This window comes from Heloderma suspectum, chromosome 2 (genome assembly GCF_057233095.1).
Source record: "Heloderma suspectum isolate Gila_16-S chromosome 2, 16-S_ref, whole genome shotgun sequence".
In the NCBI taxonomy this organism is placed as follows: domain Eukaryota; kingdom Metazoa; phylum Chordata; class Lepidosauria; order Squamata; family Helodermatidae; genus Heloderma; species Heloderma suspectum.
Window position 1 is genome coordinate 362,549,054 of NC_139459.1, and position 27,520 is coordinate 362,576,573.

The following is a 27,520-nucleotide window of genomic DNA, read 5'->3' on the forward strand; positions in this document are numbered from 1 at the left end:
CATCCCTAACAACACTGCCCCAGATGGCACGGTAACAAGGGCTTTGCAGGGCCTCACCGCCTTGTCTGAAGAATTAGCCAAGAATTCAAAGATTAACAACCCCATGACTGCCTGGTTAGAGAAATGGTTTGAAAAATGGAAACACCTAGCAGCCTCAATCCTTATTTCGCTTGTAGTGATGATAAGAGTTATAGTGTTATTTGGTTGTTGCATTATCCCCTGTGTTAAAAGCTTATCCCAGCGATTGATAAAAACCGCTGTCAAAACAGATGCTCTTGCTTTATTGTACCAATAAAGAGGCTCCGTTTTAAACGCTTTAAGACATGAATAAAGACTTAAAGGAGGGAATTGTTAGAAAAAGAGACTCCGTAACTGTTGGCGTCTCAAGTTACATAAAAGCCCGAGTGGCGAAAAATGTAGGCAGAGCAAAAAGAAAATCATACTGACGTGCTCATGACTAACAGTTTGGTAAGCTGATACTAACTGTTTATTGGCTATTGACTTGGTGAGCCGATGTACTAACTGTTTCATTGGTTACTAGTAAGAACAATAGAAGCAATATGGTATAAAAGGCTTTTGCACACGTGTCTCGAGGTCCAGACTGCTCTGCACCCGTTTTGCAAAACGTTTCAATAAAATAGTGTTGGATCCACTGCTGCCTGCCTGGCATCCTTTCCTTCTAAACCGAAAGCAAGGACTATTTTTATCTAACACTTCTATTTCTGCAAACCTTGGAGTTCTGCCAAGTTGTTCTGGCCACACACACAACAGCACTCATGCCTGGATCATCTCTACACGTGCTATTTACTGCACGCTGGTGACTGGCCACTCACAGAATTTTGCGGGTGAAACTTCCATGAGTGGTCGGCGGCATCCAGGGCACCTCCTGCACTATCCCCAGCGTAAGGTGTTGCAATTTAAACCACTTTTAATCAGGTTTTAATAAACCATGTGGTGTACTGCTATTTTTCTGCCATTAGATGGCACCGTTTTTCATCCAAATTGTCATCGCACAAAGGAAAGAAAAATGGTCTGCGGGGCTCCCAATTTTTCCTTTAATGTAGAGAAGCTCCTGGACATCAGAAATACAGGGAATGCTACTGTTACTACTATGAGTGCTGGGATTCCACATGGCTGTAAAATGCCTTTATGTGTTCTTGTAGTTCCCTGAAGATGAACTGGTGGGAGCTGGAAATTTAAAGATATATTGAATTTGATAATATTTTCAAACACCTTTGAGATAGTTCCTTTGGGGTTTCTTTTTCTAAACTGAGTACAGCAAGCAGGGAAGAATCCTTTATGTCATGTAATGATCCCCTGTGTGAGAATAGGGGTATTACAAGTCCAAAAGGATGTTGTTACTTTCATCTGGAATATGTTGGACTCCAACCTGCTCCTGCATCCCAAGCAGCCTGAAGGCCAAACTCCATTCATGCTACCGTAAGCCATCCCAGAATCATGAAATATGTAGGGAAATGAGTGGGATTCACTTACCTCTTCAAGGTGCTGTTTATACCCTAGAGAAAAAGGAAAGAAATAAAAGGGAACTCAGTGTTTATCACTCTGTGTAGGAAATCATTCACAAAATGAATTCCACCGGTCAAGTGGGGTCACTTCAGGACAATGCAAAGCAGTCAATTTAAAACCCTTAGAAACTGAAGGAGATACATATATAATGGACAAGAATTTTCAAAATTAGCATATGTCAAGCATCCATGTAGTCCATCCTCCTGTTCCCAAAAATTACAACAGCAAAAGCTACAATTAATTAAAGACACAGTAACCCTGAAAAGCCTCACTACCTCTTTGCCAGTTCATACAGGGCAGGGTGCTGATACAATTGTGTTTGGATTAAAAATAATTCTCCACAAATCAGATCTATGTAGAAGGCAGGACCTCAAGACAGAAACGCTGAAATGCAAGAGACTGAGAGCAACGCTTTCTGGATTGTCCACCAATTCTTAGTGAATGAAGAATGGCAATTCCAGACTAAAGGGCTAGCTTGAAAACAACCCTCAAATTCAGAATAGCCCATGATAAGGTGAATATACTACCGTGTTCCTCTTTTATATGGTCCTGGACATGAAAACCCAGTTACCTGCACCATAAAGTGGGCCTCTCCACATCTTGTGTAAGTGAAGAACATAAAAGGTTCAGAACCAGCATTCCCACTAAGAGAAACGTCAACTGGTTTTGCAGCCTTACCTGCAGGAGCTCACTCCTTGTCTGTTGACACTTCTCCATTTCCTGCATCATATTTTCCAAAGAAGAAAGATCCTCTGAGACTCTGGCCAGGTGCTCATCCCTTTTCCTTGCAATCTCCTTCTCCACCTCTTCCATCTGTGCCAGCAAAAGCCTCTCTTGTTCTTCAAGAAACTGGTGTAGGTGTTGGAACTGAACCACTGTCTTTTCCCTCTCTGCTTCCATTTGCTCCTGTAACAAGCAGGTGAAAAGAAGTCGGAATATAATGTGTAATAACCAACAATATGTATTTTTAGAACATTAATATACTGTTTTGTTTGCTAAAAAGCCATCAAGGCAGTGTACAACAATCTAAAACAATACAACCTTGCAACAATAAAAGCAAAAGCAGTAAAAACATTAAAAACTATATATTTTAAAAGGCTAGTTCAAAAGGTGTCTCTGTGGTTTCCGGTGTTCTCAAAAGAGCCTCTCCTGCGTGAGTCAGGAAAGAGTTTTGAAAAGGCTTCCAAGGGCACACACTTAAAATGGCCTTCCATGAACATTTTATCAGGTCATCCTGAATAATAAAGGCTCTAAGGAGCAGGGCTGCCTTGTGGCGCTTTACACCCTTCTGCGTATTTCAACTTTCCTGGAAATTTCTTCTTGTACATGATCACCTACCAACAGTGACACTCACAAGCAGGTCCTGGCTTTCCTTTTCTATGTCTGCTTTATAGGCCATAATTTTCTCTCTGTCCTTCCTCAGAGTCTCCAGGCAGCTACAGATCCAATTCTGGAGAGAAAACAGAAGTGCCAGTCTGGTTCCTCTTTAGAAATGTAGTCAATGGAAATATATTTAAAATGCTACTGAGAAACAAAGACAGGCAAGTTTAAGAATATTGTTCCCCCTGCCTTCCAGTGCTGGGTGAGTGTGCAGGGGTCTCCCAGCTACCTCCATCTTTATCCCAGCAGAACATAATAGATTGAATAGGTTAATACATCCAACGGGAGTCTGGGTTTATCACTTCCTCAGATGGTGAAGGGAGGAACAGTCAATGCATGGACATCCGCAGTTTTTCCAAGGGAGCAAAGCTGCACAAAGCTGCACATTATAGGCATGTGACTATAATGCAACACACCTGTGCCTTTTCCCTGTGTGTCTGCACATGCTTTGTTGCAGAGTCACATTCCATGACACAGAGTGGCAGAAAATCCTGGGAATTTGACAGCACTAATGCAGAAGAGTAGTATAGGCAAGCTCCATGCAAGAGGCATCATGAATTCCAATAAAACTTTATTTCGAGTGAGGGATATCCAAAAACTAAGAGGAAGAGGGGAATCATGATGGTGTTCAGACGTCTTTCCACCCCAGCTGAAACTCTCCATTCTTTCCCCGAGTCCCTTCACCACAGTAAGGGTCATTGGGCCAAGGGCCTTTACAGGTGTGAATGGCATGGGTAATTCATGGTTTGCGCGGGTGTGTGTGTGTGGGGAGGTGTGTGGGGAGGTGTGACCTGCTCGGCTTGTACTCCATTCCTGGCTCTGCTCTCCAAGCAACACAGAATAGACTCTGGTATCATCCCAGCATGGTGCTTTATTACTACAGTACATGAGAAAACCTCTGAGAAGCCACAGGGCCTCAGCTCCAAGGCCTGCACTAAGAGAGAAGGAAGAGTCCCGTCCCCCCACCTTGTGGTTGGAGCCTACTACCAAGCACCCAAACAAGGAGAAGGTGTGAATGCTGCTTTCCAACAGCAAATTGCAGATATTACAAGGAAGCATGGAGGGGCTGTAATAGGGGACTTTAATTACCATGATATCAGTGGCGGCTGGTGGTTCCGATGTCAGCAGGGCAGTGAATCTGCTCCAGGTTTCTGTCAGAACCTGTCGGAACTCTAAAGGAACTATCCAAGATGCTTTGGATCTTTCCAGCCTTTGCATAAAAACCCTCCACTGGATCACAGCCCTCTCCTTCCCAAGGCTGACTCTGGCACAGGTTTTGTTTGCGGATTCACACCCCTCTCTCCCTTCCTCCACAGCTGATACAAAGCACGGGAAAGCATTGCCTTATGGGAAATATGAGGCAAAATGAAACTCCTGTCTGGGATATTATACTTACAATTCACACTTTCATATCACTTCTTCCGGTTTCAGCCATGCTATGCTTGCTGAGGGTTGAGCGGGGAGAGAAAGGGCTGAGCAATCCTATATTTACCTCACACTGGTGCAGACGTATGCATCCAATAGGCCTCCCAAATCCTGTGCCAACTCAGCCTGGCAGGGGAGGGGGATTGGAAGGAAGGAAGGAAGGAAGGAAGGAAGGAAGGAAGGAAGGAAAACAAGAGACAACCCAGGCACAGCTGGAAACCCTGGCACAGCCCACCAAGCAAGGAAAGTGTTGAGAACCTGCCGTGTGGATACGGAGGCAGCCAATGATGTTACAACTCTCTGGGAGTCCTCTGGCGCAGTCCGACGTAACACTACACCCCCCCATGCCAGAAGGCCGCCGCTCCAGGAACCACAGCAGCTCTCTTCATATGCTTCAGAAGCACAAGATGGCAGTTCAAGCCCCACCAGAAGGCGGTGGGACAGCCCCACACTCGCCTTTTGCACGTCTGGTGCACACGCACAAAAAGCCACGTGAAGAGCAAAAGAGAGGGAGCTCCTGGGACTGGAGCCCACAGGCACTTTGCCTTCCTATCTGCCCAAAGGCAAGGCAGGCAGGTGAAAGAAACCGTGCAGCAGAATAGCGGCCTGGTCCCCACCAGCCTCTCGCTCCGGAGCCAGCAGCTTTCTTGCCATGTACCAGAGGAGAAGCCAAGCGCAGGAAGTTGAGCCAGGAGGGGCAGGCCGTCTCTCCTTAGCAGTGCTCTTCTCTCCCCAGTGATGCTCTTTCTCTCAGCTTTGACGTTGGAGCATAATTTAGCATGGCCTAGCCAGAATGGCAAACAGGGCTGGTTTCAGAGCTGAAGTCCCTCTCCTTGGTGTTGTTCTGGCTGGAGGTCCTGTCTGTCAAGCAAGGGACTGTACCAGTTCCTGGGGTACATGACCAGGAGGGTGCTATTGCACCCATGTCCTACTTGCAGGCTTCCCATGGGTATCTGGTTAGCCATTGTGTGAACAGGAGGCTGGACTAGATGGACCCCTGGTCTGATCTAGCAGGGCTCTTCTGATGCTCTTATATATTTCCCAACATTAAGGACCAACAGTAATGACTCCTCCACACGCACAGAACCACTGGAAAACGGAAGACCTGTATATGCCCCTCTGAATTTCTCCAAGAAAGGGTTGTGTGGCATGAAGGTATCTGAAAGACCATCTTCACCCAAGTCAACCTGCCCTGCAATCACAGTTGCTTTCTGAGATGCTTCTCAAGATCCCTTCAGCTTCAGGAGTAAGTTTGTCTCTTAAAATAAACCAATGAGACCAGTGTGGTTTTTGAAGTCTGACAAGACATATTTAATACAAGAACTTGGTAAGTCTCGCCAAAACATATTCACATACATCATACAAAAAGAGGAAACACTGATTCAGTCCAACCATTAAACCCTGGATCTGCCCGAGTGTAAAATGGGAGCATCCCCCCACACACCCTTTAGAACAATGTTCCCTTTCCCCATCCTACTCCCCCAAATCAGGATCCGTTCCTCACATTGGGACTTGCATAGGAGTTTCCTCGTTTTGAATGTATCAGAGGCAGTAAGCCTATCTACACCAGTTGCTGGGGAACCGGGGCCAGAGGGTGCTGCACTTGTGTCCTGCTTGTGGGTTCCTGGCCGGCAGCTGGTTGGCCCCTGTGTGAACAGAATGCTGCACTAGAGGGACCCTTGGTCTGATCCTGCAGGGCTCTTCTTATGTTCTTAAGTAAACTGGATCCTTGGCATACTGCTCTTGCCTAGAAGGTTCACAGCAGCCTCCCTGAGTAGCAACAATGAATGAGGATGGTTTGGTGGGTAGTCTGGTTTTTGAAACATATTTATGGCTTGCGGAAGTCCAGGTGGGAAGACAGGCAAGGCAAACAGAAACCAGAATTGTGCAGTGGAGGCTGGTGGCTCCGATGTCCGCGGGATGGTGAGTTCACTCTGAGTTTCAATCAGAACACATGAGAACCCTAAAGGAGCTATCCAAAGTGCTGAACCCAATCCCCCAAATAGCTTCAGCACCTTGGATAGCTCCTTCAGGGTTCTGACTGAAGCTCATAGTGGATTCGCAGCCCCACTAACAGCCTCCACTGGAATCGACGGTGACAATGGTGGGAACCATCATCTGTGGGACGCCCGCTCGGAGTTCTCCGTTTGCTTAGAACAGACAATGCTATTAAGACTAGGGATGGGTTACTGCCTCTTTAACAAAGCTCCAAAGGAAAGAGGGAACTTTGCAAGAGGGAGGGCAAAGGCTGCTTCCCTTTTAGTTACTCTTTTGGAGAGTGACCTGAAGGCTGTCTGGGCTTTTGCAGAGCTGCCAGAGGGTCAATACATTGTATTTTATTTCATTTCATTATTAATCATCCTGGTCTGGAGAGTAACAGCTGGAAGGTTCGCAAGGTACATCTGACTTTCTTGGTGAAGGATGGAGAGACAGATGCACATCAGACTGATGCAGGGGTGGTGATGGAGGCTTTTGGCTTAAGGGGTTGAGCGAGCCTCCCCCCTCCCCCCGCCAATCTCAGGAGTGAAAGCTAATTGAGGTATTGGGGGGGGGGGTGTAACAGGAATGCTGTCCACTTTGTTGCGTTCTACCACCATCACCACATACACACACACATGCAATTGATATGGTTAACTACTGAAATGTTTTATCAGGTGCTTTATTCAATTTGTATGAGATTTTTCTGCCTTTTTAGATGCATTTAGAAATTGACGCATGGGCAGGAGATATATTCCTGACAGAAGTAAGGGCCAGGCAATCTGTACTGATCAAAACCAGTCTCTCCTTAAATAGATTGGGGGGGGGGGGTAAGCTCAGTCCTGGGGAGGAAGCCCAATGTGTGTCAGAGTGGGTTTATGTACGTCTGTCCCCACCCTCTGACCACTTCAAGGAGAGAGTGTAAGTTCTCCCAGCGTGGAAAAGAAGGGGAGAATGGTCTCCCCAGAGAATGAAGTTGCTGAGTATGTATAGATCAGGGCCGAGGTATCAGCGTCATAAAAGTTCACTTGTTCCCCATTGTAGTTCAGATTAACTCGGATCCTTTCTGGCTCCACACTGACTGACAGAGGACCAGAGTGGTTGGAAGCCCTGTACTCACCATCCAACAGCTCCATATTCCAGATCCCTTCCTCTGGACCACAGGTGATGTCGCCCTTCCTTCTCACAGACTTTCTGGCGACCCCCACAGACCATTGTCCCCCATTCCCCACAGTGACTTCCCAGAAATGTCTGCCTGTTGTGAATCCCTCACATCCCAACACAAAGTCCATTGCATCAAATCTCTCAGGGTTGCTAGGCAGTCCATATTGGTAATCTTGACAGCTCACTGTTTTATGATCTTCAGACAGGACGAGCCAGGGATTCGCAGTGTCTGGATCAAAAGATACATTTGCTGTTGGTGGGGGAGGGGGAAGAGATGAGGAAAGTAAAGATAATTAATGGAATCAACCAGGAGACCCCGTTACATTCCCAGCCTAGAGACACATCACAGGAATTATCTTTCCACTAATTAGAAAAAAAAGCAGGGGCTGGGGACGGACAACTTTCCAAGCTTTGATTGGCTTAAAGGAGAACTAAGCTTAAGCAGAGTCTAGGTCTAACAAGAGCTACAACAGCTAACTCTCTCTAGCTGGAAGCTCCCATATTCGTCTGAGCAGATTTGCAGGCAACTAAGTCCACAAGTGTTCGTAGCCCAGAAACATTCCATCATGACAATGATTTGATGACTAAGGGCATCTTTACACCTGCAATTTATTGCACATTCACAATTGGCCACTCACGGAAGTTTGCAAGTCCATTACACGACCCTGTAATCCTCCAGTGATTTCCGCCATTTCCCCTGTCTATCCCGTATTATCCCCAAAGGGAAAAAATGCGGTATTTTTTCAGCCAGCACAACTGGAGCACTGTGACCTCCCCATGTATTTCTCTTATTGCACGAAGAAACCGCTGTGTGTGCGTGAGTGTGGGTGGTTGTTTTGGTGTGTTGCGGGTGCAGTCATGACGACGACAGCAGTGACGTCGGGGTGGTGGGCGTGTTGGTATACTGACCTTCTGGCTTGCTGCCATGCCGGCTTGCTACCACGCCATGACTAAATGCAATGCACTTACTTTTGCTCCTGGCTTTGGCTGCTTACTCCACAACACAGAATGGCCAACATACCGGCATGCCAGCATTCCAGCAGTTTGGCTTTCCGCGGAGAAACAGCCACCCCGTGAAAAGGTAAGGAACGGAATATAACGAGATAGAAACAACTGTGTAAATGAGCCCGATCTAATCCCACAATGAAGCCTGAATATCGATGCGGATTTCTGCTCCCATGTGGTGAACCTTGGACGACCAGCTGAGAGTGGCTGCCTCCATGCCCTCCAAGTGGCCTGGCCACTGATGGAACTGTAATACTGAACTTGACAGCCCCATTCCCCTGATCCAGGTGGACAGTTCTGATGTCAAAGAAACAAGTATGTATGTGTGGAAGATACAGGCCTAGAACTGCTCAATCCTCCTTCCTCACTTACCTCATTTATCGTCCCTGAAATACAAGCAGACAACTTTCTGACAAGGCCCAAATTCCTCCCTCTCCCCACCCTTCACTAATGCTGGTGCTCTATCGTATCCCACATTTTACCTTCCTTCAGCTGAAGTCCAGATATCAGAGCATCTGGAAAAGGAAGGGAACAAGAGACAAAACATCACACCATTTTGCTGGTAGCAAATCTTGGAACAACACCCCCACCCCATCCCCTGGCCAACAGTAACTTAATATCAGTATTTCGTGCACTTTTACCTACTTTCAAGTGAAGGTTTAAGTGATATGTTTATGTTTAAGTGAGGGGAATCCCTCACTTTACAAGTATTCAGGTTTATCTTCTCCGACTTTCTCGATGTTCCCAATTAAGCATGTTAGTAAGTTTTGAATACAGAATAATGCATGTGCCAAGTTTGTAGGAGCAATATTAACCAGAGCCCTTTCTACAATGAACTCGTTTTGTTTTTTCAGCTGGAACACTAAGCTCCCCACTTTTTGAACCCTGTGAATATTACAAGTGACCTTTGCCACCGACATCTGGACCAGTTCAATACACAGCATGAAGTCCTTTGCAGCCACTCTTGCATACCTTTGAACTGCTTCATGAAACACTCCAGAAAGGGATTGATATCACAGAAGTCCCAGATCCTCCACTTCAGTGCAGGCGGGAAAGCCAGCAATTTCTCAAACTTATTCTCCTCAAACCTAGGTGAGAGAAACAAATGTTGACCTAGCTTCTGCGGAATGTAGAATTCCCCAAAGAAAGGAGGGAAAGAAGGAAATGGCAGAAAGCTGAGGGATGGAGGCAGCTGCAGAAAGACAGAGGGGGATGGAGGTGCTTTGCAGAGGAGACACTGCCTCTCTGTGGCTACGAAATCCCCACATCCAGGCCTCTGGAAGCCAAACAAGACATCATGGGGGATGTGTGGCTGCTGCCAAGCAGTGAGGGACCTAGGCCTGGACCGTGGGGCAGATGCATAGGGCCCCACAGCCCTGGGGGTCCCCAAATGACTACCCAGACAGCAGCAGATGGTGGAGGCAGTGGCAAACATGTCACCTCCTAAGCTGGCGACTCCAGATTGTGCTTGTAGTCATGATGGTACTATAATTTTAGTGAGTTTAATATGCAAAACTGCACATGCTCGGAGTATATTTTTAACAGGATTGGCACACGTTCTTGGTTGTCTAACATATCCGGCATAGAGAAACAGTTGTAGAGTATGGAGTGGTGTGGTGGTGGGGCAAAGAGAAATGTTAATTGTGTGCTTCACAACTGAAGCAATGCACATGGCTGTCTGAAGGGCCCCCCTGCACGACCATTAAGTCCAGGGTCCAGAATGTCTCAGCTGCTCCAGTGCTGTCAAGAACAAAGAGCAACTCCCTGACTCTTTCCCCCCGTTTCTCCGGCGGCCCATCTACGCCCGGCTTTTTCTCCGGCGCGGGGTCGAGTCAAGGTCCCTCGTGATAGATGACGCAGTCGCGACTTCTCAGCCATTCGTGGAGTCATTTCACTGCGATGTTTTTCATTTGCTATGGGTTTCCCCATGCTTGTGAGCCATCTGTCCCTTCCCCAAGCCAACTTCGCATTTTGCAGTGGGCGTGTGGTAGGTGTGCGTAGTGCCTACGTCGCTGTGTGATGCCCCTTTACTCCCCCCATCTCTTCGCAGCTGCACAGTTTCAGAGGCACAGAGAGGCGTTTTCATATTTAATCACGCTTTCGCACATATTTGCAGTTTCATATCTTCGCAACGGTGGCTTTTGGACTCAGTACCCAAGGGCTGGCAGGGAGGGTCTTGGCAGAAGAACAACATTGCTGTGGCCACCATTTTGGAGTGACGGCTAGGCACGTAGCACTCACGCTTGTGAGTGCGAACCATCGCGAGAGTCTTAGGCTGGGGAACTGACAAGCTGATGGTTTGGAAATGAAGGAGCACAAAACACCCAATTTTTACCTAAAAAGGGTTGGAAAGACACAGCAGAGCCCCCCAAATACAAAACACCCACTGAAGTCTTGCACCCCTACACTCATGGGACTGCACAGCCGCGCATTTCAGTATAATAGCAAAAAAAAAGCACGGCAAGTCGGTTAGGGAAGCACGCAGAGCATCACGAGCGTATTGCAGGGCATGGTGATTCAAAGCCGCGTTGCTGCGCAGTTGCGACGGGGTGGGGGGTCAACGCGGTGCCATGTAGATGCGGCCCAGGGATGTCTATTGAGAGTCACTGTGCTTAGGATGTCTTCATTCTGCGGCAGTTCATGGCCTGTTGTTTGTGGGAGTCATGGCAATGCTGACCGTGCTGACATCACATCAGACAGCTTTTCTTTTTAGACAGTACTGGGGAGATGTGGAGTTAAAATATTGGGGTGCTGCTCCTGCCCCAAACCATGAATTCCTCATGTCTAGTCCGAGTATGCGTGGTACCTTAAAGCCATACATAGGAGCACGAACATAGCCAAGAACATGGCACTCCCCCAATCCTGCCCCCTTGTGAGTAGCCTCAGGGCTGGGGACATGGGATTGGGTACAGCACCAATCAAGTTTGGCTCTAGAATGGCCTAGTGGGCCAACCAAGCCATTAATTCAGCCTAATAAAATCACTGTTCCTTTTGCCACAGGACCGAAATGACTACTGGAACTTCGTCTTGTCATTATGACACTTGGGGAAGCTGAAAGAAATGTGCGCCTCAATGGGGGTGGAAATTTGATTTGCAGATAATTCCGCCCTTCCCTATGGAACCAGAGTTCTCAAAGTACAGTGCAGCACTCCATCCGCTACATAAGCAAGTGCAAATGCTGTAGTATTTGGCCTCCTGGGCCCGAGGTTGTATACACTGGCTATAGAAAATAACACCTTTTGAGAAATGACTGTAGTAGTTTATAACGGAATATTAAGGATTGCAGGTACACGCTATTCATTTCCCATATATGAACGGATGGGACCTGCCACAAAATGTTGCATTGTGCAGTGCTCCTGTACACTCCTCTTCCAGGCACCCTCTTCCAGGATACTCCATTCTCTTCCCACCCATTTTTCTTCCTAAGAGTCGGTCAGCATTCCACGTCCATTGAACATGTTCAGTCCTCACTGGGTTTGCCCTTAAGCCCCCCTGCCCGCCAGATTTGTGTGTATTCCCACAAACCTTGGGCTTCTGCCCAGCTGTTTTAGCTACATAAGCAACAGCACTCATGCCTGAACATCAGAAATACAGAGAATGCTATTGCCGCTACTATGAGCGATGGGATTTCACGTGGATATAAAATGTCTTTTGTGTTTTTGTAGTTCTCCGACTATGAACCGGGCGGGGGTGGGGTGTGTGTGGAAATTTAAAGATAATTTGTATTAACGATATTTCCAAGCACCTTTGGAATAAACCCTTTGGACTGCACTCGTGCTACCCTGAGCCTTCTCAGTATCATGAAGTATAAAGGGAAATGACTGGGACTGGGATCCATTTACCTTCTCAAGGTGCTTCTTATATCCTAGAGGGAAAGGAGAAATAAAAGGGAACTCAGTGCTTCCTGCTCTGTGTAGGAAATCATTCACAAAATGAATTCTGCAGGCAAAGTAGGGTCATTTCAGTGCAATGCAAAGCAATCAATTTAAAACTCTTAGAAACTGAAGCAGACACATATATATAATGGACAAGAATTCTCAAAATGAGTAAATGCCAGGCATCCACCTAATCCAGCATCCTGTTCCCAAAGTCACCATAGCAAAAGCTACAAGGATGCTTCCAATTAAAGACATAGTGGCCCTGAAAAGCCGCAATACCACATTGCCAGTTTGTATATGCCAGGGTGCCAATACAACTGTGTTTTGAGTAAAAAGAATTCTCCACAAATCAGATCTAGGCAGATGGCAGGAGGTCAAGGCAGAAAACACTGGAATGCAAGAGCCTGAGATCAACATTTTCCAGATTGTCTATAAATTCTTAGTGAACGAAGGATGGCAATTCCAGGCTAAACTGGCAGCGTGAAAACAACCCTCTAGTTCAGAATGGCCCACACTAAAGTATCCTGTTCTGCTTTTGTATGGTCGTGGACATAACACACCCAGTTACCTGTGGCATAAATTGGGCCTCTGCATTTCTTGTGTAAGTGAACAAAAAAAAACACCCAATGTTCAGAACCAGTACTCCCATGAAGGGAAACTTTGGCCGTCATTGCCATCTTACCTGCAGGAGTTCACTCACTGCCTGTTGACACTTCTCCTCCATTTCCTGCATCATCCTTTCCAGAGAAGAGAGATCCTCTGAGACTCTGGCCAGGTGCTCATCCCTTTTCCTTACAATCTCCTTCTCCACCTCTTCCATCTGGGCCAGCAAAAGCTTCTCTTTGTCTTCCAGAAACTGGCGTAGTTGTTGGAACTGAACCACTGTCTTTTCCCTCTCTGCGTCCATTTGCTCCTGTAACAAGCAAGTGAAAAGAAGTCAGGAATATAATGTGTTTCTGCAGGGTTAAAAGGCAGGTGAAGAGAATCACATATGAAGGACACTTCTGGACTTTTCAAAGAGATTCAATCAACATTATTTATTTCTTTATTTGTTTGTAACATTTATGTACTGGCAATCTACTAAAAAGCCATCAAGGCAGTGTACAGCAATTTATAACAATAAAACATCGCAACAATAAAAACAAAAATGTCAAAACATTAAAAACATTAAGAACGTCGTATTTTAACAGGCTAAATTGGAAAGGAGCATCTTTGCACCCTTTCCAAAGGACAAGAGAGTGGGGGCCAACTGTAGTTCTTGCAGGAGTGCATTCCATAATTTGGGGGAAATCTTGGGAGAAAGCCCTTTCACATGGGCCTGACAAAAGGGCCTCATTGGGTTATGGAGCTCTCAAAAGGGCCTCTCCCGCATTAGCCAGGGAAGAGTTTTTAAGGGAGCAATTGCATCGAGATAGGCGGCCGCCTCCGAACTCGGAGGCGACTGCCTATCCAAAGCAGGGCAGGAGAAGCACGGAGGGGATCGTTCCCTCCGCGCTCCTCCTGCCCTGCTTTTTCGGCTAGGCAGCTGATTGTGGCTGTCTAGCTGTGGGAGCATGGAGCAGGGAAGGAGGCTGCTGTACGGCACATTGGATGTGTCATACAGGCAGCTACGCTCTCCCTGCCCCAGAACGGCCCCAGCCACACCCCTTTCCGGCCGCTCCACACTCCTCTTGCGAGCGCGGAGGATGGGGCTGTTCCGTGCTGCCTCAGAAGCAGCACAGAGGTGGGAGGAGGTCAGTTCTGCGGGAACCGACCTCGGAATGCAGGCTCTGAGGTCAGTTCCCGGGAAACACCATATCCTATGGCCGTCTAGCTGCTGTCTAGTGGCCATAGGATTGCTCCCTAAAAGACTTACAAGGGCCCAGCCTTAGCATGGCACTTTGTGAACCTTTTATGGGAGATCAGGTCATTCCAAAGAATAAAGGTTCTGAGGAGCAGGGCTGCCTTGGGGCTTTATACTCTTCTGCATATTTTTTCTTGTATGTGTTCGCTTTCCAGCAGCAGTGACACTTACAAGCAGGTGCTGGCTTCCTGTTTCTGTGTCTGTTTTATATGCCAGAATTTTCTCTCTCTCCTTCCTCAGAATCTCCAGGCAGCTCCAGATGCGATCCTGGAGAGAAGACAAAAGTGCCAGTTCTGTTCCTCTGTAGAGTTTTAATCAATACAAATATATTTAAAATGCTACTGAAAAACAAGGATAGGCAAGTTTAACAATATTTTTCCATCTGCCTTCCAGTGCTGGGTGTGTGTGCAGGGGTCTCCCTGCTGCTCTCGTCTTTATCCTGGTAAAGCATAATATATTGAATAGGTTACTACGTCCAGTTGGAGCCTGGGTTTATCGCTCCCTGCGATGGTGAAGGGAGGAACGTTGCAGGCCATTAAATGGGGAGTCCTAGCCTCTGTAAAAATCGTAAGAAATCAACAGGGTTCGTTTTTGATTTTGTGGATCCGACTTTTATCCAGACCCCTCTCTCAGCTCTCCTGTTTTGGGTCTGGGGGCAGTTCAGTCCCCTCATCCCCACCCCACCCTCAGCAGTCGCTCCCCCCTGCTCCCCGGCCCTGGCACCTCTCAAAACACTGCCCTTCCACGCGAGGGGGCCCTCCTGACCTTGTACTCCTGGGCAGCCTCCTGCACGGGAACCACGCGGTGGGCTCGGTGCTCCTTGGCCCTGTCGCACACCACGCAGATGGGGGCTTCGTCGTCCCTGCAGAAGAGCTTCAGCGGCTCCTGGTGCCGCTCGCAGACTCTCCGCCCCGCTCCCTCCGGCTTCGGCTGCTCGCTCAGCTCCTTGGCGATCTCCACGAAGTTGGCCAGCTGCCTGTTGGGCTTCAGGCTCCTCTTCTGAACTCTCGCCCGGCACTGGGGACAGGCGGCGTTTCTGGGCAAATTGCCCAAGTACTCCTCAATGCAAAGTTGACAAAAGTTGTGCCCACAGTCTAGCGTCACTGGATCCGCGAAGAAGTCCAGGCAAATGGAACAAATCGCTTCATCCTGAAGCCTCTTCCTCGGGCTCCTGGCAGCCATGGCTCCAAGTACCAGAACGATGCAAACTGGGTGACTTTCGCTTTCCCCGCCTCCTCCTCCTCCCGACCCGGGCGGTGCCTCGCTGCCCGCAAGATGGGGCGTTTCCCTTCCTGGACGGGGTAAAACTGGAGACAGGAGACGAGGAGGGACTGGGGGGCTCGTGTCTTCTCCAGAGGCTCCCCTTAGAAAGGTCTCCAGCTCCAAACATCGCAGCAAAGGAAGCTGCCTGATGTTGTTGTTTATTCGGTCGGTCGCTTCCGACTCTTCGTGACTCCATGGACCAGCCCAGCCAGAGCTCCCTGTCGGCCGTCGCCACCCCAGCTCCCCAAGGCCGAGTCCGTCACCTCCAGAATATAATCCATCCACCTTGCCCTTGGTCGGGCCCCCCTTCCTTTTGCCTTCCACTTCCCCTAGCATCAGCATCTTTTCCAGGGTCTCCTGTCTTCTCATGATGTGGCCAAAGTACTTCAGTTTTGCCTTTAATAGCTGCCTGATTTGTTGTTCAGTCGTTCAGTCGTGTCCGACTCTTCGTGATCCCATGGACCAGAGCACGCCAGGCCTTCCTGTCCTGCACTCTCTCCCGGAGTGTGCTCAAGTCCATATTCATTGCATCCGTGATGCTATCTAGCCATCTCATCCTCTGCCGTCCCCTTCTCCTTTTGCCTTCAGTCTTTCCCAGCATCAGGGTCTTTTCCAGGGAGTTTTCTCTTCGCATTAGGTGGCCAAAATATTGGAGCTTCAGCTTCAGTATCTGTCCTTCCAATGAGCACTCAGGGTTGACTTCCTTTAGGATGGACTGATTGGACCTCCTTGCAGTCCAGGGGACTCGTAAGAGTCTTCTCCAGCACCACAGTTCGAAAGCATCAATTCTTCGGCGCTCAGCCTTCCTTATAGTCCAGCTCTCACAGCCATACATTACTACTGGGAAAACCATAGCTTTGATTAGACGGACCTTTGTCGGCAAGGCGATGTCTCTGCTTCTTACTATGCTGTCTAGGTGTGCCATAGCTTTCCTCCCAAGGAGCAAGCGTCTTTGAATTTCATGGCTGCAGTCACCGTCTGTGGTGATCTTGGAGCCCAAGAAAGTAACATCTGTCACTGATTCCATTTCTTCCCCATCTATATGCCAGGAAGTGATGGGGCCAGATGCCATGATCTTCGTTTTTAGCTGCCTGATACTGAGCACTTTTCCACGCTGAGGCTTTTTGTCCTGTGATTTTACCTGGGCTTCTGCGTCCAGATTCGCGTGGGGGGGGGGAGAGCAAGCCGTGACATAAGCTCCCCCCCCCCCCGCCGCCTCTGCCCCGGTGATCTGTGAGATCTCTTGTTACATGGCAGCAAGTCCTCTTTGAACATGCAAATTCAGACTGATTGAAAGCGGTTCTTTTTGTTAGGTCATTATTTCCGTTTCAGATTAAGCCCCCCCTCCCCCCATGGTGGGAATCCCCCTAGAGAGATGCTGGAGGTTGATGACATCATGTAGCAAACTTCGGTGAGTAAGCAATCCCAATCTCAGGATGAAAACTCTTGTGTGTGGAGAAGCCCGGAGTCTAACCTTATAGTCCAGCTCTCACAGCCATACGTTGCTACTGGGAAAACCATAGCTTTGATTATGCGAACCTTTGTCGGCAAGGTGATGTCTCTGCTTCTTACTATGCTGTCTAGGTTTGCCATAGCTTTCCTCCCAAGGAGCAAGCATCTTTTACTGTCATGGCTACAGTCACCATCTGTGGTGATCTTGGAGCCCAAGAAAATAAAATCTGTCACTGCTTCCATTTCTTCCCCTTCTATAGGCCAGGAAATGATGGGGCCAGATGCCATGATCTGAGTTTTTCTAATGTTGAGTTTCAAACCAGCTTTTGCACTCTCCACTTTCACCCTCAATAAGAGGCTCTTTAGATCCTCTTCACTTTCTGCTGTTAGGGTGGTATCGTCTGCGTATCTGAGGTTGTTGATAATTCTCCCGGCACTGGCAAATTTAGGGTTGGAGCTTGTGGGACAGTGAGGAGAGCTGTCTCAAAGTGGACGCAGGCGGACCTGAGGGCATCACTATGTCTTGTCCTAGCGAATCCCATTGTTTGACTCTATTAGAGCAATACGACAATGGAACCAATTACCTAGGGAGGTGGTGGGCTCTCCCACACTGGAGGCATTCAAGACGAGGCTGGACAGCCATCTGTCAGTGATGCTCTGACTTGGATTCCTGCATTGAGCAGGGGGTTGGACTCGAGGGCCTTGTAGGCCCCTTCCAACTCTACTATTCTGTGATTCTAAGAAGTCTGTCCTTTTATCTGTCCTGAATCTCCCACCAATCAGCATCATGGGATGACCCCAGGTTCTAGTATTTTGGGAGAGGGAGAAAAATGTCTCCCTATCCACATTCTCCACACCATGCATAATTCTGTACACCTCCATCATGTCTCTCTTTACTCGCCTTTTTTCCAAGCTATAGGGCTTCTTCACACAGAGCTTTTATCCTGCTATTGAGATGGCTCTGTCACAGAAGTTTGTGGGCTCTTTAGATGATGCCGTTACCCTCCAGGGCATCTCCTGCCATTTTCCCCAGCCTATCCCATCTTTTCCCCAAATGCAAAAAATGTGGTATTTTTTCCAGCCCACAGAACCATGACCTCCCCATGAAATTCTCCAATAGTGGAAGAAACCAGCTGTGGGCGTTTGTTTTCACTACGCCCCGAGCAGCATCACCCTACCCCCATGAGAAAAAACGAAAAATAACGCGATAGGGAAGCCATCTAGAAAGAACGACCCAGTCCTGCAATGATACTGGATGGGGAAAGAACAAGCATTAATGTGGAATTCTCCGCCCCATGTGATGGAGCCCATACAATCCCAGCTGTTGTACTCTGTTGTATTTTGGTCACCTAATGCGAAGAGAAAACTCCCTGGAAAAGACCCTGATGCTGGGAAAGACTGAAGGCAAAAGGAGAAGGGGACAGCAGAGGATGAGATGGCTAGATAGCATCACCGATGCAATGAATATGGACTTGAGCACACTCCGGGAGAGAGCGCAGGACAGGAAGGCCTGGCGTGCTCTGGTCCATGGGGTCACGAAGAGTCGGACACGACTGAACGACTGAACAACAATCATATCTAAAACTGCATCTATACATCTCAATTCGTACATGCAAATATGTGTCTTCTTTTGTTCTCCATTGGAGCCACTGAAGAGGAGCAGGTCTCAGAAAGGGCTGTTTCCCAGTAACTGGGGAGGACAGGGACTGAGCCTGGGAACCTTCTGCCCGCAAAGCATCTGCTCCACCCCTGAGCAACAGCCCCAACCACCGGCCCCAGGGGGGAACATGGACTCTGGAGGACCATGGAAGAGACTGGAAGGATAAGCCACTTCTCTGGGCAGTGAATACAGGCAAAAGCCAGAACTTTGTATCTCTGCCTTGTTCTAAGCTTAAGTATGTATATTCTGAGAATGGATATTCCGGGGGGGGGGGGGAATATGTACTCTGCACATGCCTAAAAGCACTCTGGTCTTATCATCTCCATTTCACAGATGAAGAATAAGCACTTTCTTGTGCGCATGTAGGAGACAGTGCCCTGTGGCCCACAGAGATTAGGGCCAACATCAACCAGGTGTCGAATGGAGCTTCCTCCCCTGTAAGTGGGTTTAGAACTGCAGCCAACATCTCCCAAAGGAGTTCTGAGAAACAAAGAGAGGAACATTTAATGAGGAGGAGGAGAAGGATCCCTTCCAAAATAGGCGAGCTGAAATCTGAAATTGAAGCAGATTGCTGGGATGCAGCAAAATTGGGGTGGGGTGGGGTGGGGTGGGGGAGCTCTTGAGGACTGGGTTCACAAAGAACTCTTCAAATTCAGATTTCAGCTTGCCCATTTTGGAAGGGATTCCCCTTATCATCATTAAATGTTCTTTTTGTTTCTCAGAACTCCTCTGGGAGATGTTGGCTGCAGTTCTAAGCCCACTTACAGGGGAGGAAGCCCCATTGAACCCAATGGGGCTGACTTCTGAGTAGAGATGCATAGGACTGCAATGTTCCCCATTTCTAGCTTCCCACCCCCCAGCCCAACTTCATCGCATCCCAGCAATCTGCTGCCGACTTGCTGCTCCCCACCCCATTTTTCCCCATGTGTGCACTTTTGCCTACTGCTTCCACCCCCACTCTTTCTCCCTTTCTCCTTCCCCCTGAAGGCAAGATCCTTACTGCGATTTTACATAACAGAGAAACTACAGAACTTCAAAGAAGCATAACATCTCTAAGGGAGCATCAGAGAAGAGTGCTTTAAGGTGAGTTACTACTGTTAGTCTTTAACCCTTTCACTGCAGGGGAATGAGATTTATTTCTTACTTCTGAGTAAACATGCACAGAAGAGGGGGAAATATTAAAGATTGAAAGCAGGCTACTTAAAATGATTGAGTATCCCCGCTAATGCGGTAATGGGAGGGTTCACTGCTGCGCAATTAAGTCCTGCCGCTATGGTGGAGTTAGAGGGAAAATAATTTTTTATAAATTGGGTGGGGAGGGTCGGACATAGGCTGGGGAGAGTGGGGGCACTAACACACACACTGGCCAGAGAAAGCAGAAGGAGTAGAACAAGGTGAGAGTGGGAGGGTGGGAACAGGCTCTCTGAATGATGATGTGGACGAGACTCCACCCAGTAGCCACCCAAACAATTAGCAGTAAACTGCATGTGACCTGCTGAGAGCCCTAGGCTAGCTTTGGGATAATCTGGGTATTTGACCCCTGTGTGTCCCCAGACGGAGCAGATTCAACTCCGGTAAAAACCACAACAAAGTGGAAAGAGAACTAAACACATTGCCATGGAGATTCCCCCCCTGGTCTACTCCTCTGTTGTTGTCTTTCCACCCACAGCTGAAACCTTCAGTTCTTTCCATGACTCCCTTCATACCTGTAGTGGCCCTTTGAACCAAAGCCCATTACAGGATTGAAGTGCATGGTTAATACTGGGGTCGGGGTGGGGTGACCTGCTCAGCTTGCTGCCCACTGCAATGTACAATTCAGGTACCTTCACAAGGTTTCTTTATTTCTGCAATACATGAGAAAACACTTGTGGAGCTGTGTGGCACACTGTCTCCACTCCAAGGCCAACACTGAGAGAGAGAAATGGGGAGAGGTTCCACTTGGGCCTCCTGCAAGAGCTAAAAATGGCAGGTTCTCATAAAGCTATATGTATGTATCATAACAACCTGCTCTAATCCTTGCTCAATTGCATTGCTGCTACGATCAATTTCATAGCCCCATTTGCATGGCCCTAAAACATCAACAACACTGGACTACAGTGCAGAGTTGTCATACACTACGCTAACATACCCACCCACCACAAAATAGGAATACCAACACAGGGCTACTTTGCAGGACTCATGTAACCCACACTTTCTCAGCCACAGCCCTGCCTCCTGCAGTACATGTAATAATGCTGAACTTTATCTGCACACATTGTCAAGGTAATTTATAAAATGTTTATAAACTCAGAAAAAAATATTAACAAGACTTGAGTTAGAAAGATCATGAATACCTGTCTTTGCTGCTCCTTTTTGTTTTCTGGTAGCACACTACTGTCCAAACAAGCTACAGGAAACTCCTAGATTTCTAAAATTTGTTTTTTATGAGGCTGTAATTACTTAACAGGGCCGCAGTGGCTTAGTGGTTAAGACGCTGAACTGCAGACTGGAAGGTCGGCAGGTCAGCAGTTCCGAGACCCGAGTGCTGCGTGACGGAGTGAGCTCCCGTCTTCAGTCCCAGCTCCTGCCAACCTAGCAGTTCGAAAGCAAGAAATTGCAAGTAGATAAACAGGTACCGCCTCGGCAGGAAAGGTAACAGCGTTCCGTGCACATCGGTGTTCGGTCATGCCGGCCACATGACCACGGAAGCGTCTTCGGACAGCGCTGGCTCTTCGGCTTAGAAACGGGGATGAGCACCGCACCCTAGAGTCGGACACGACTGGTTGGGGGCACCTTTACCTTTAATTACTTAACAGGGAAGACCCCCAAAAGGCTTAACATACCCAGAAGAGCTAAAACACCCAGATAGTTCATTGGCTAACAAGACTAAAAGGTGGGAGCCAGCTAGTTTCTCACAAAAGAAATAGGCAGTTTAGTGGCTGCACATTTTGCCTCGTATCTCGGGTTCTACAAGGACTAGAAACTTGCTTTTTTTAATGGAATCTTGGATTCTGAAGACTATTGCTCATCCCCAGGGGGTTATTGCCCCTCCCTGCAGATGCCCATGGGCATGGATGAAATTTGGAATAACTATCCTCATAAAGTGACAGCCATCTCTCCCTTTTCCTTATGGTCTCTTTCAGCACTTCCCCAGCCTTTGTGGCTGAAAGCATAGGGTTTTATGGTGCTTTCACGAAGCAAGGGGCATTTATTGTGTGCTTGTTCACTCATGGAAGTTCGTGGGTCCTTTTCGTGATGTCGTCAACCTGCGGTGCCTCTCTCATTGTTTAGGTTTATTCTGCCATTTTAAACTCCCTAGAAAATGCAGTAACAAAACACACACACACACACACACACACACACCCCACCACAAACCACATCAAAGAGGAGAGGTGGTATAATTCAAGAAGTGGCAAGTGCGTGATATTTTAGAAATCTTGCAATGCCATCTACTGACTGAATAAATTAAACATATTTATTTATTTCCTTTCCTTTCTATACCACCCCATAGTGGAAGCTCTCTGGGTGGTTTACAAAAGTTAAAACATGAAAATACAATATACAAAGTTTAAAAGTCATTTACATAAAAGCATACGGACAATATATACAAACAACATATAACAAAGAAACAACTTTGAACTAAAAACAATTTAACAAAAAATAAAAAATAAAAATCCAACAATAAAACAACACCGCTTAAAACAACACCGCTTAAAAACAGTGCACACGAGTCAGCAAAAGGAACGAGAGTTCTAAAAAGCGAAGGCCTGCCAGAATAATAGCATCTTTAATGCCCGCTTAAAAACCTTCAAAGAGGTCAGCAGGTGCATTTCAACCGGCAGGTCGTTCCACAACTGAGGGGCAGCAAAGGAAATGTCCTCTTGTGTGTGGTGTGTGGAAACATATGGAATGTGCCCCGCAAAGGGGCCAGGAAAAACGAGGGGGGAAGCACATGCATTGTGCCCATTGTAAACCCGCAAAAACGCCGGAAGATGAAGCCCTGGTAAGTTCGTGGGGTTGTTCTTTGTTGCAGAGACGCTGCAACATTAACTGTGCAATCCTATGCATGTTTATGGGGGGGGGGGGGCATTAAGCCACAAAAAGCCAGTGTACATAAGGAGTGCATCTTCCGTTGTGATTCTGGGACAGGCAGGGATTGTCCGGTTAGCAATAGTCCCGCACACGTTTCCTAGATGGGCAGCGTTCCAGCGTTCTCCCCACATCTCACCTCAGGGCTGGAAAACAAGTTATGGTTCACTGTCAAGTAAAGTCAGCTCAGCCAGTGGCCCACGCCAGGTGGAGCAGACAGGAAGTCAACGATTTCCATAGTCACAGTCAGCGAGGGGCGCTCTATGAAGCAGGCATTCCTGCCAGCTACCAGACTGAAGGCCTAGCAGGCTGCAGTGCTGCCTGGCTGGGCTTGCCAGAAAGCCAGCCTCACCGCCCCTTCCAGGTCCACGTTCTACCATTTGCATTGCAGCCACTCTCAACTGAGCTCGATGAAATCCACACCCCCAGGTTTAATTTAGGGTCGTCCCCTGGCTGGGCCTCACCAGCCCACCAGTGCTGTGGGGAACTGGAGTCCAGAGCCAACCCACGTGACCGGCGTGCACAGCGTGAGGTGAGGAACATACGCACCACAGGAAAGATGCCTTCCAATTGCATCTTAGTGGGGAACTAAAGGAGATGGGAAAGCTAACACCTCTTTGGGGCCCCTGGAGTTTCCTTCCTACCCGTTTCCTCTCCAAACAGGTTGCAGGGACAGGGACGGGCAGGGAACTAGAACATGAAATAAATGCAACAAAAAAGGCTTTTGTCATGCTAATATTTGTTTAAAAAAAAGAGCGAAGGAAGAGAACAAACCCACCTGTGCCACTTCTGCCTCTGCCTCTGCCTCCCCCCATGGTCCAGCACTAGGAGAAAGGGGAGGGGAAAGGTTCCTCCTGTGCAAGCACCGGGTCATTACTGACCCCTGGAGGGACGCCGCTTGCGCTGGTGTTTTCTTGGCAGACTATAGCGGGGTGGTTTGCCATTGCCTTCCCCAGTCATGACTACCTTTCCCCCAGCAAGCTGGGTATTCATTTTACCGACCTCGGAAGGATGGAAGGCTGAGTCGACCTGAGCCGGATACCCGGGACCCGGCTTCCACTGGGATCGAACTCAGGTCGTGGGGAGAGTTTTGGTTGCAGTGCTGCCACCCACCACTCTGCGCCACACGAGGCTCTGAAAGGGGAGGAGTGGGATGCTAATAGGGCTTTAGGAGCCCGGGGACTGGTAATTGGCCATGCCACCAGGGTCTGATGGGAGTTGAAGTCCAATTCAACTCCCATCAGTTGAATTGAAGTCTGGTGGGCATCCAGGTTCAGGGAGGCTGCCTTAGACACTGACGGAGAATTTTGGAGGAGGGCTGTACGTTGCAAAAATCTTCAGCTCTCCTTCAGGTGCTGGCCATGTAAGTGCCAGAAACAAAAGCCACAATAATGTGGGGGGGGGGGGGAGTGAAAAGAAGGAAAAGAGATTTGATGCAGGGAAGGGTTTGGCTTGGGTCAAGGAGGAAGCCACACAAGTAGCTTTGAAAGATTTGTTTCTTTAGAAACATGCAAGCTGAGCTCAGGGGTGCAGGCAAGCACCTACACCGTGGCTATTCTGTAAAGCAGTTTATAGACAGGGAAGACAGGAGTGCTGCCATCCTTTCCTTTCTGCTCTAGGAGAGGTTAGTGCACAGGTCTTCCAGCAGAACCACTTCCATACCTGTCCCTCCCCAGCAGAAACAACTTCAGAGTGGATGGGATCTCAAGGGTCTTCCAGTCCAACCCCCTGCCAGTGCAGGAATTCCATGGCAGCCAGTGGGGCAACTGGGCCAAAGTCCAGGGCACTGCAGCCTGGGGGCCCCCAAATGACCCCCCAGAGAGTGGCAGGTGTGCAGGTGAGCAGAAGCAAACTCACATGTTATTCCTGTACTCCTAATGGTGCTACAGCTTCAGTGAGCTTATCATGCAAAACTGCCCATGTTTTTTTCCTTAGCAGGACTGGCAAAAATTCTAACATATAAGGCATCCTTCTCAAACCAGGTGATCTCCAGACATTTTGGACTTCAACTCCCATCACCCCAGCCAGCATGGCTAATGGTCAGGAATGATGGGAGCTGTAGTCCAAAACATCCAGAGGGCACCGGGTTGGGAGAGGCTGAGATAAGGAATGCAGAAGCCATTGTAAAGCAGAGAATGGCACCTGGGAGTGAGGGGGGAAGAGAAATGTGAGTGGTGTGTTTCACAACTGAGGTAATGCACAAGGCAATGTAAAGCCTCCCCTCCCTAAGGTCATTAATTCCAGAAAGTGTAAATTATCTCGCTGCACAGACTGACTACAGCTTCCCTGAGAGGTGGCTGTCCAACCTTTGCTTAAAAACCTCCTCTGAATCAGAGTCCCCTCCTTCCCAAGGCAGACTCTGCCACAGGCATCAGTTCCACATTCACATCCATCTCTCCCTGCCTCCATAGCTGATACACAGCACGGGAAAGCACTGCCTGATAGGAAATGTGAGGCAAAATGAAACTCCTGTTTGGGATATTATACCTACAATGGTCCATTTACACATGCGTTATCAACTCTTCAGGTCCCAGTCATGCTATGATTGGGGGTGGGGGCATTGAGAGGGGACAGAAAGGGCTGAGCAATCATATATTTACCTCACACTGGTCCAGAAGTATGCCTCCAATACGCTGGAGGAAGGAATACTTGCCAAATCCTGTGCAAACTCAGCCCGGCAGGGAAGAGGATTTAAGAAAGAAAGAAAGAAAGAAAGAAAGAAAGAAAGAAAGAAAGAAAGAAAGAAAGAAAGAAAGAAAGGTGGAAAAAACCTAGAGAAAAGCTGGGCCCAGCTAGAAACTCTGGCACAGCCCATGAAGCAGGAACCGTGTTGACAACAACACACACACACACATGCACCTGCCATGTGGACACTGAGGCAGGTAATGAAGTTACGCCTCTCTGGGCAGTCCTCTGGCACAGTCCCATATAATACGATACATATACACAGTGCCAGAAGGCCCCTACTCCAGCAACCACAATGGCTCACTGCGTATGGTTCAGAAGCACAAGAAGGTAGTTCAAGCCCCACCAGAAGGAGGTGGAACAAGCCCCCACTCGCCTTTAGTGTGCCTGACGCACATACACAAAAAGCCATGTCGAGGGCAAATGACGGAGCTCCTGAGACTCGAACCCACAGCTGCTTTGCCTTGTTCTCTGCCCTAAGGCAGGGAGGTGAAAGAAGCTGTGCAGCAGAATAATGGCCTGGTGCCCACCAGCCTCCTGCTTCAGAGCCAGCTGCTTTCTTGCTATGTACCCAAGGAAATGCCAAGCACAGGAATCATAGAATAGTAGGGTTGGAAGGGGCCTACAAGACCATCGAGTCCAACCCCCTGCTCCATGCAGGAATCTAAGTCAAAGCATCCCTGACAGATGGCTGTCTGGCAGTTGTGCCAGGTGGGGAAGGTCCTCTCTCCTTGTATGTGCCTCTGAATTCCTCTGAAAAAGGGTTGTGTGGATCTCTCCATCTGGGACCAAGGTATCTGAAGGACTGTCCTCTCCCACCTCAATCACCTTACGAGACCCTTCTCCAGATTCCTTCAGCTTCAGAAGTTAGCTTGTTTCTTAAAGTACATGAATGAGACCAGTCTGCTTTTTAAAGTCTGAAGAGGAATCTTTAACACTAGAACATTATAAGCTTCGCCAAAACGTATTCATGTACATTATACAAAAAGAGTAAATGCAGGTTCAGTTCAACGACAAAACACTAACTCTGCATCAATGTAAAATGGGAGCACTTTAGAACAACATTCCCTTTGCCCAGCCTACTCCCCCAAATCAGGATCCATTGCTCACATTTTTGTTGTTGTTGTTCAGTCGTTCAGTCGTGTCCGACTCTTCGTGACCCCATGGACCATAGCACGCCAGGCTTTCCTGTCCTGCACTCTCTCCCGGAGTGTGCTCAAGTTCATATTCATTGCACCGGTGATGCTATCTAGCTATCTCATCCTCTGTCATCCCCTTCTCCTTTTGCCTTCAGACTTTCCCAGCATCAGGGTCTTTTCCAGAGAGTTTTCTCTTCGAATTAGGTGGCCAAAATATTGGAGCTTCAGCTTCAGGATCTGTCCTTCCAATGAGCACTCAGGGTTGATTTCCTTTAGGATGGACTGATTTGACCTCCTTGCAGTCCAGGGGACTCGTAAGAGTCTTCTCCAGCACCACAGTTCGAAAGCATCAATTCTTCGGCGCTCAGCCTTCCTTATAGTCCAGCTCTCACAGCCATACATTACTACTGGGAAAACCATAGCTTTGACTAGATGGACCTTTGTCGGCAAGGTGATGTCTCTGCTTCTTACTATGCTGTCTAGGTTTGCCATAGCTTTCCTCCCAAGGAGCAAGCGTCTTTGAATTTCATGGGTACCGTCACCGTCTGCAGTGATCTTGGAGCCCAAGAAAGTAAAATCTGTCACTGCTTCCATTTCTTCCCCTTCTATATGCCAGGAAGTGATGGGGCCAGATGCCATGATCTTCTTTTTTTTAATGTTGAGTTTCAAACCAGCTTTTGCACTCTCCTCTTTCACCCTCAACAAGAGGCTCTTTAGATCCTCTTCGCTTTCTGCCATTAGGGTGGTATCGTCTGCATATCGGAGGTTGTTGATAATTCTCCCGGCAATCTTAATTCTGACCTCTGATTCATCCAACCCAGCATTTCTCATGATGTACTCTGCATATAAGTTAAATAAGCAGGGTGACAATATGCAGCCCTGTTGTACTCCTTTCCCAATTTTGAACCACTCGGTTGTTCCATGTCTGGTTCTTACTGTTGCTTCTTGACCCTCGTACAGGTTTCTCAGGAGACAGGTAAGGTGGTCTGGTATTCCCATCACTTTAAGAATTTGCCACATTTTGTTGTGATCCACACAATCAAAGGCTTTAGCG

The 27,520-nt window shown here is 48.1% G+C and overlaps 2 protein-coding genes across 3 annotated transcripts; both read right to left on the bottom strand.

Moving 5' to 3' along the window:
* Positions 1-1,490: 1,490 nt before the first annotated feature.
* On the bottom strand, positions 1,491-3,041 carry LOC146355681 (E3 ubiquitin-protein ligase TRIM7-like). Its single transcript, XM_084829963.1, has 3 exons — positions 2,882-3,041; positions 2,206-2,433; positions 1,491-1,517 (listed from the first exon to the last, which is right to left on the bottom strand). The coding sequence occupies exons 1-3, from the start codon at positions 2,924-2,926 to the stop codon at positions 1,491-1,493; spliced, it is 300 nt and encodes a 99-aa protein (XP_084686089.1). The 5' UTR covers positions 2,927-3,041.
* Positions 3,042-4,865: 1,824 nt separating this feature from the next.
* On the bottom strand, positions 4,866-18,370 carry LOC146355682 (E3 ubiquitin-protein ligase TRIM11-like). 2 transcript variants are annotated; one of them, XM_084830850.1, is made up of 7 exons: positions 14,965-18,370; positions 14,371-14,466; positions 13,039-13,269; positions 12,321-12,343; positions 9,451-9,566; positions 8,961-8,993; positions 4,866-7,723 (listed from the first exon to the last, which is right to left on the bottom strand). In XM_084830850.1, the coding sequence occupies exons 1-7, from the start codon at positions 15,829-15,831 to the stop codon at positions 7,218-7,220; spliced, it is 1,872 nt and encodes a 623-aa protein (XP_084686976.1). In that variant the 5' UTR covers positions 15,832-18,370; the 3' UTR covers positions 4,866-7,217. The 2 variants fall into 2 exon arrangements, with proteins under 2 accessions (XP_084686976.1, XP_084686977.1); XM_084830851.1 differs by lacking the exon at positions 12,321-12,343 and having other exon boundaries at positions 9,451-9,598.
* Positions 18,371-27,520: the final 9,150 nt, after the last annotated feature.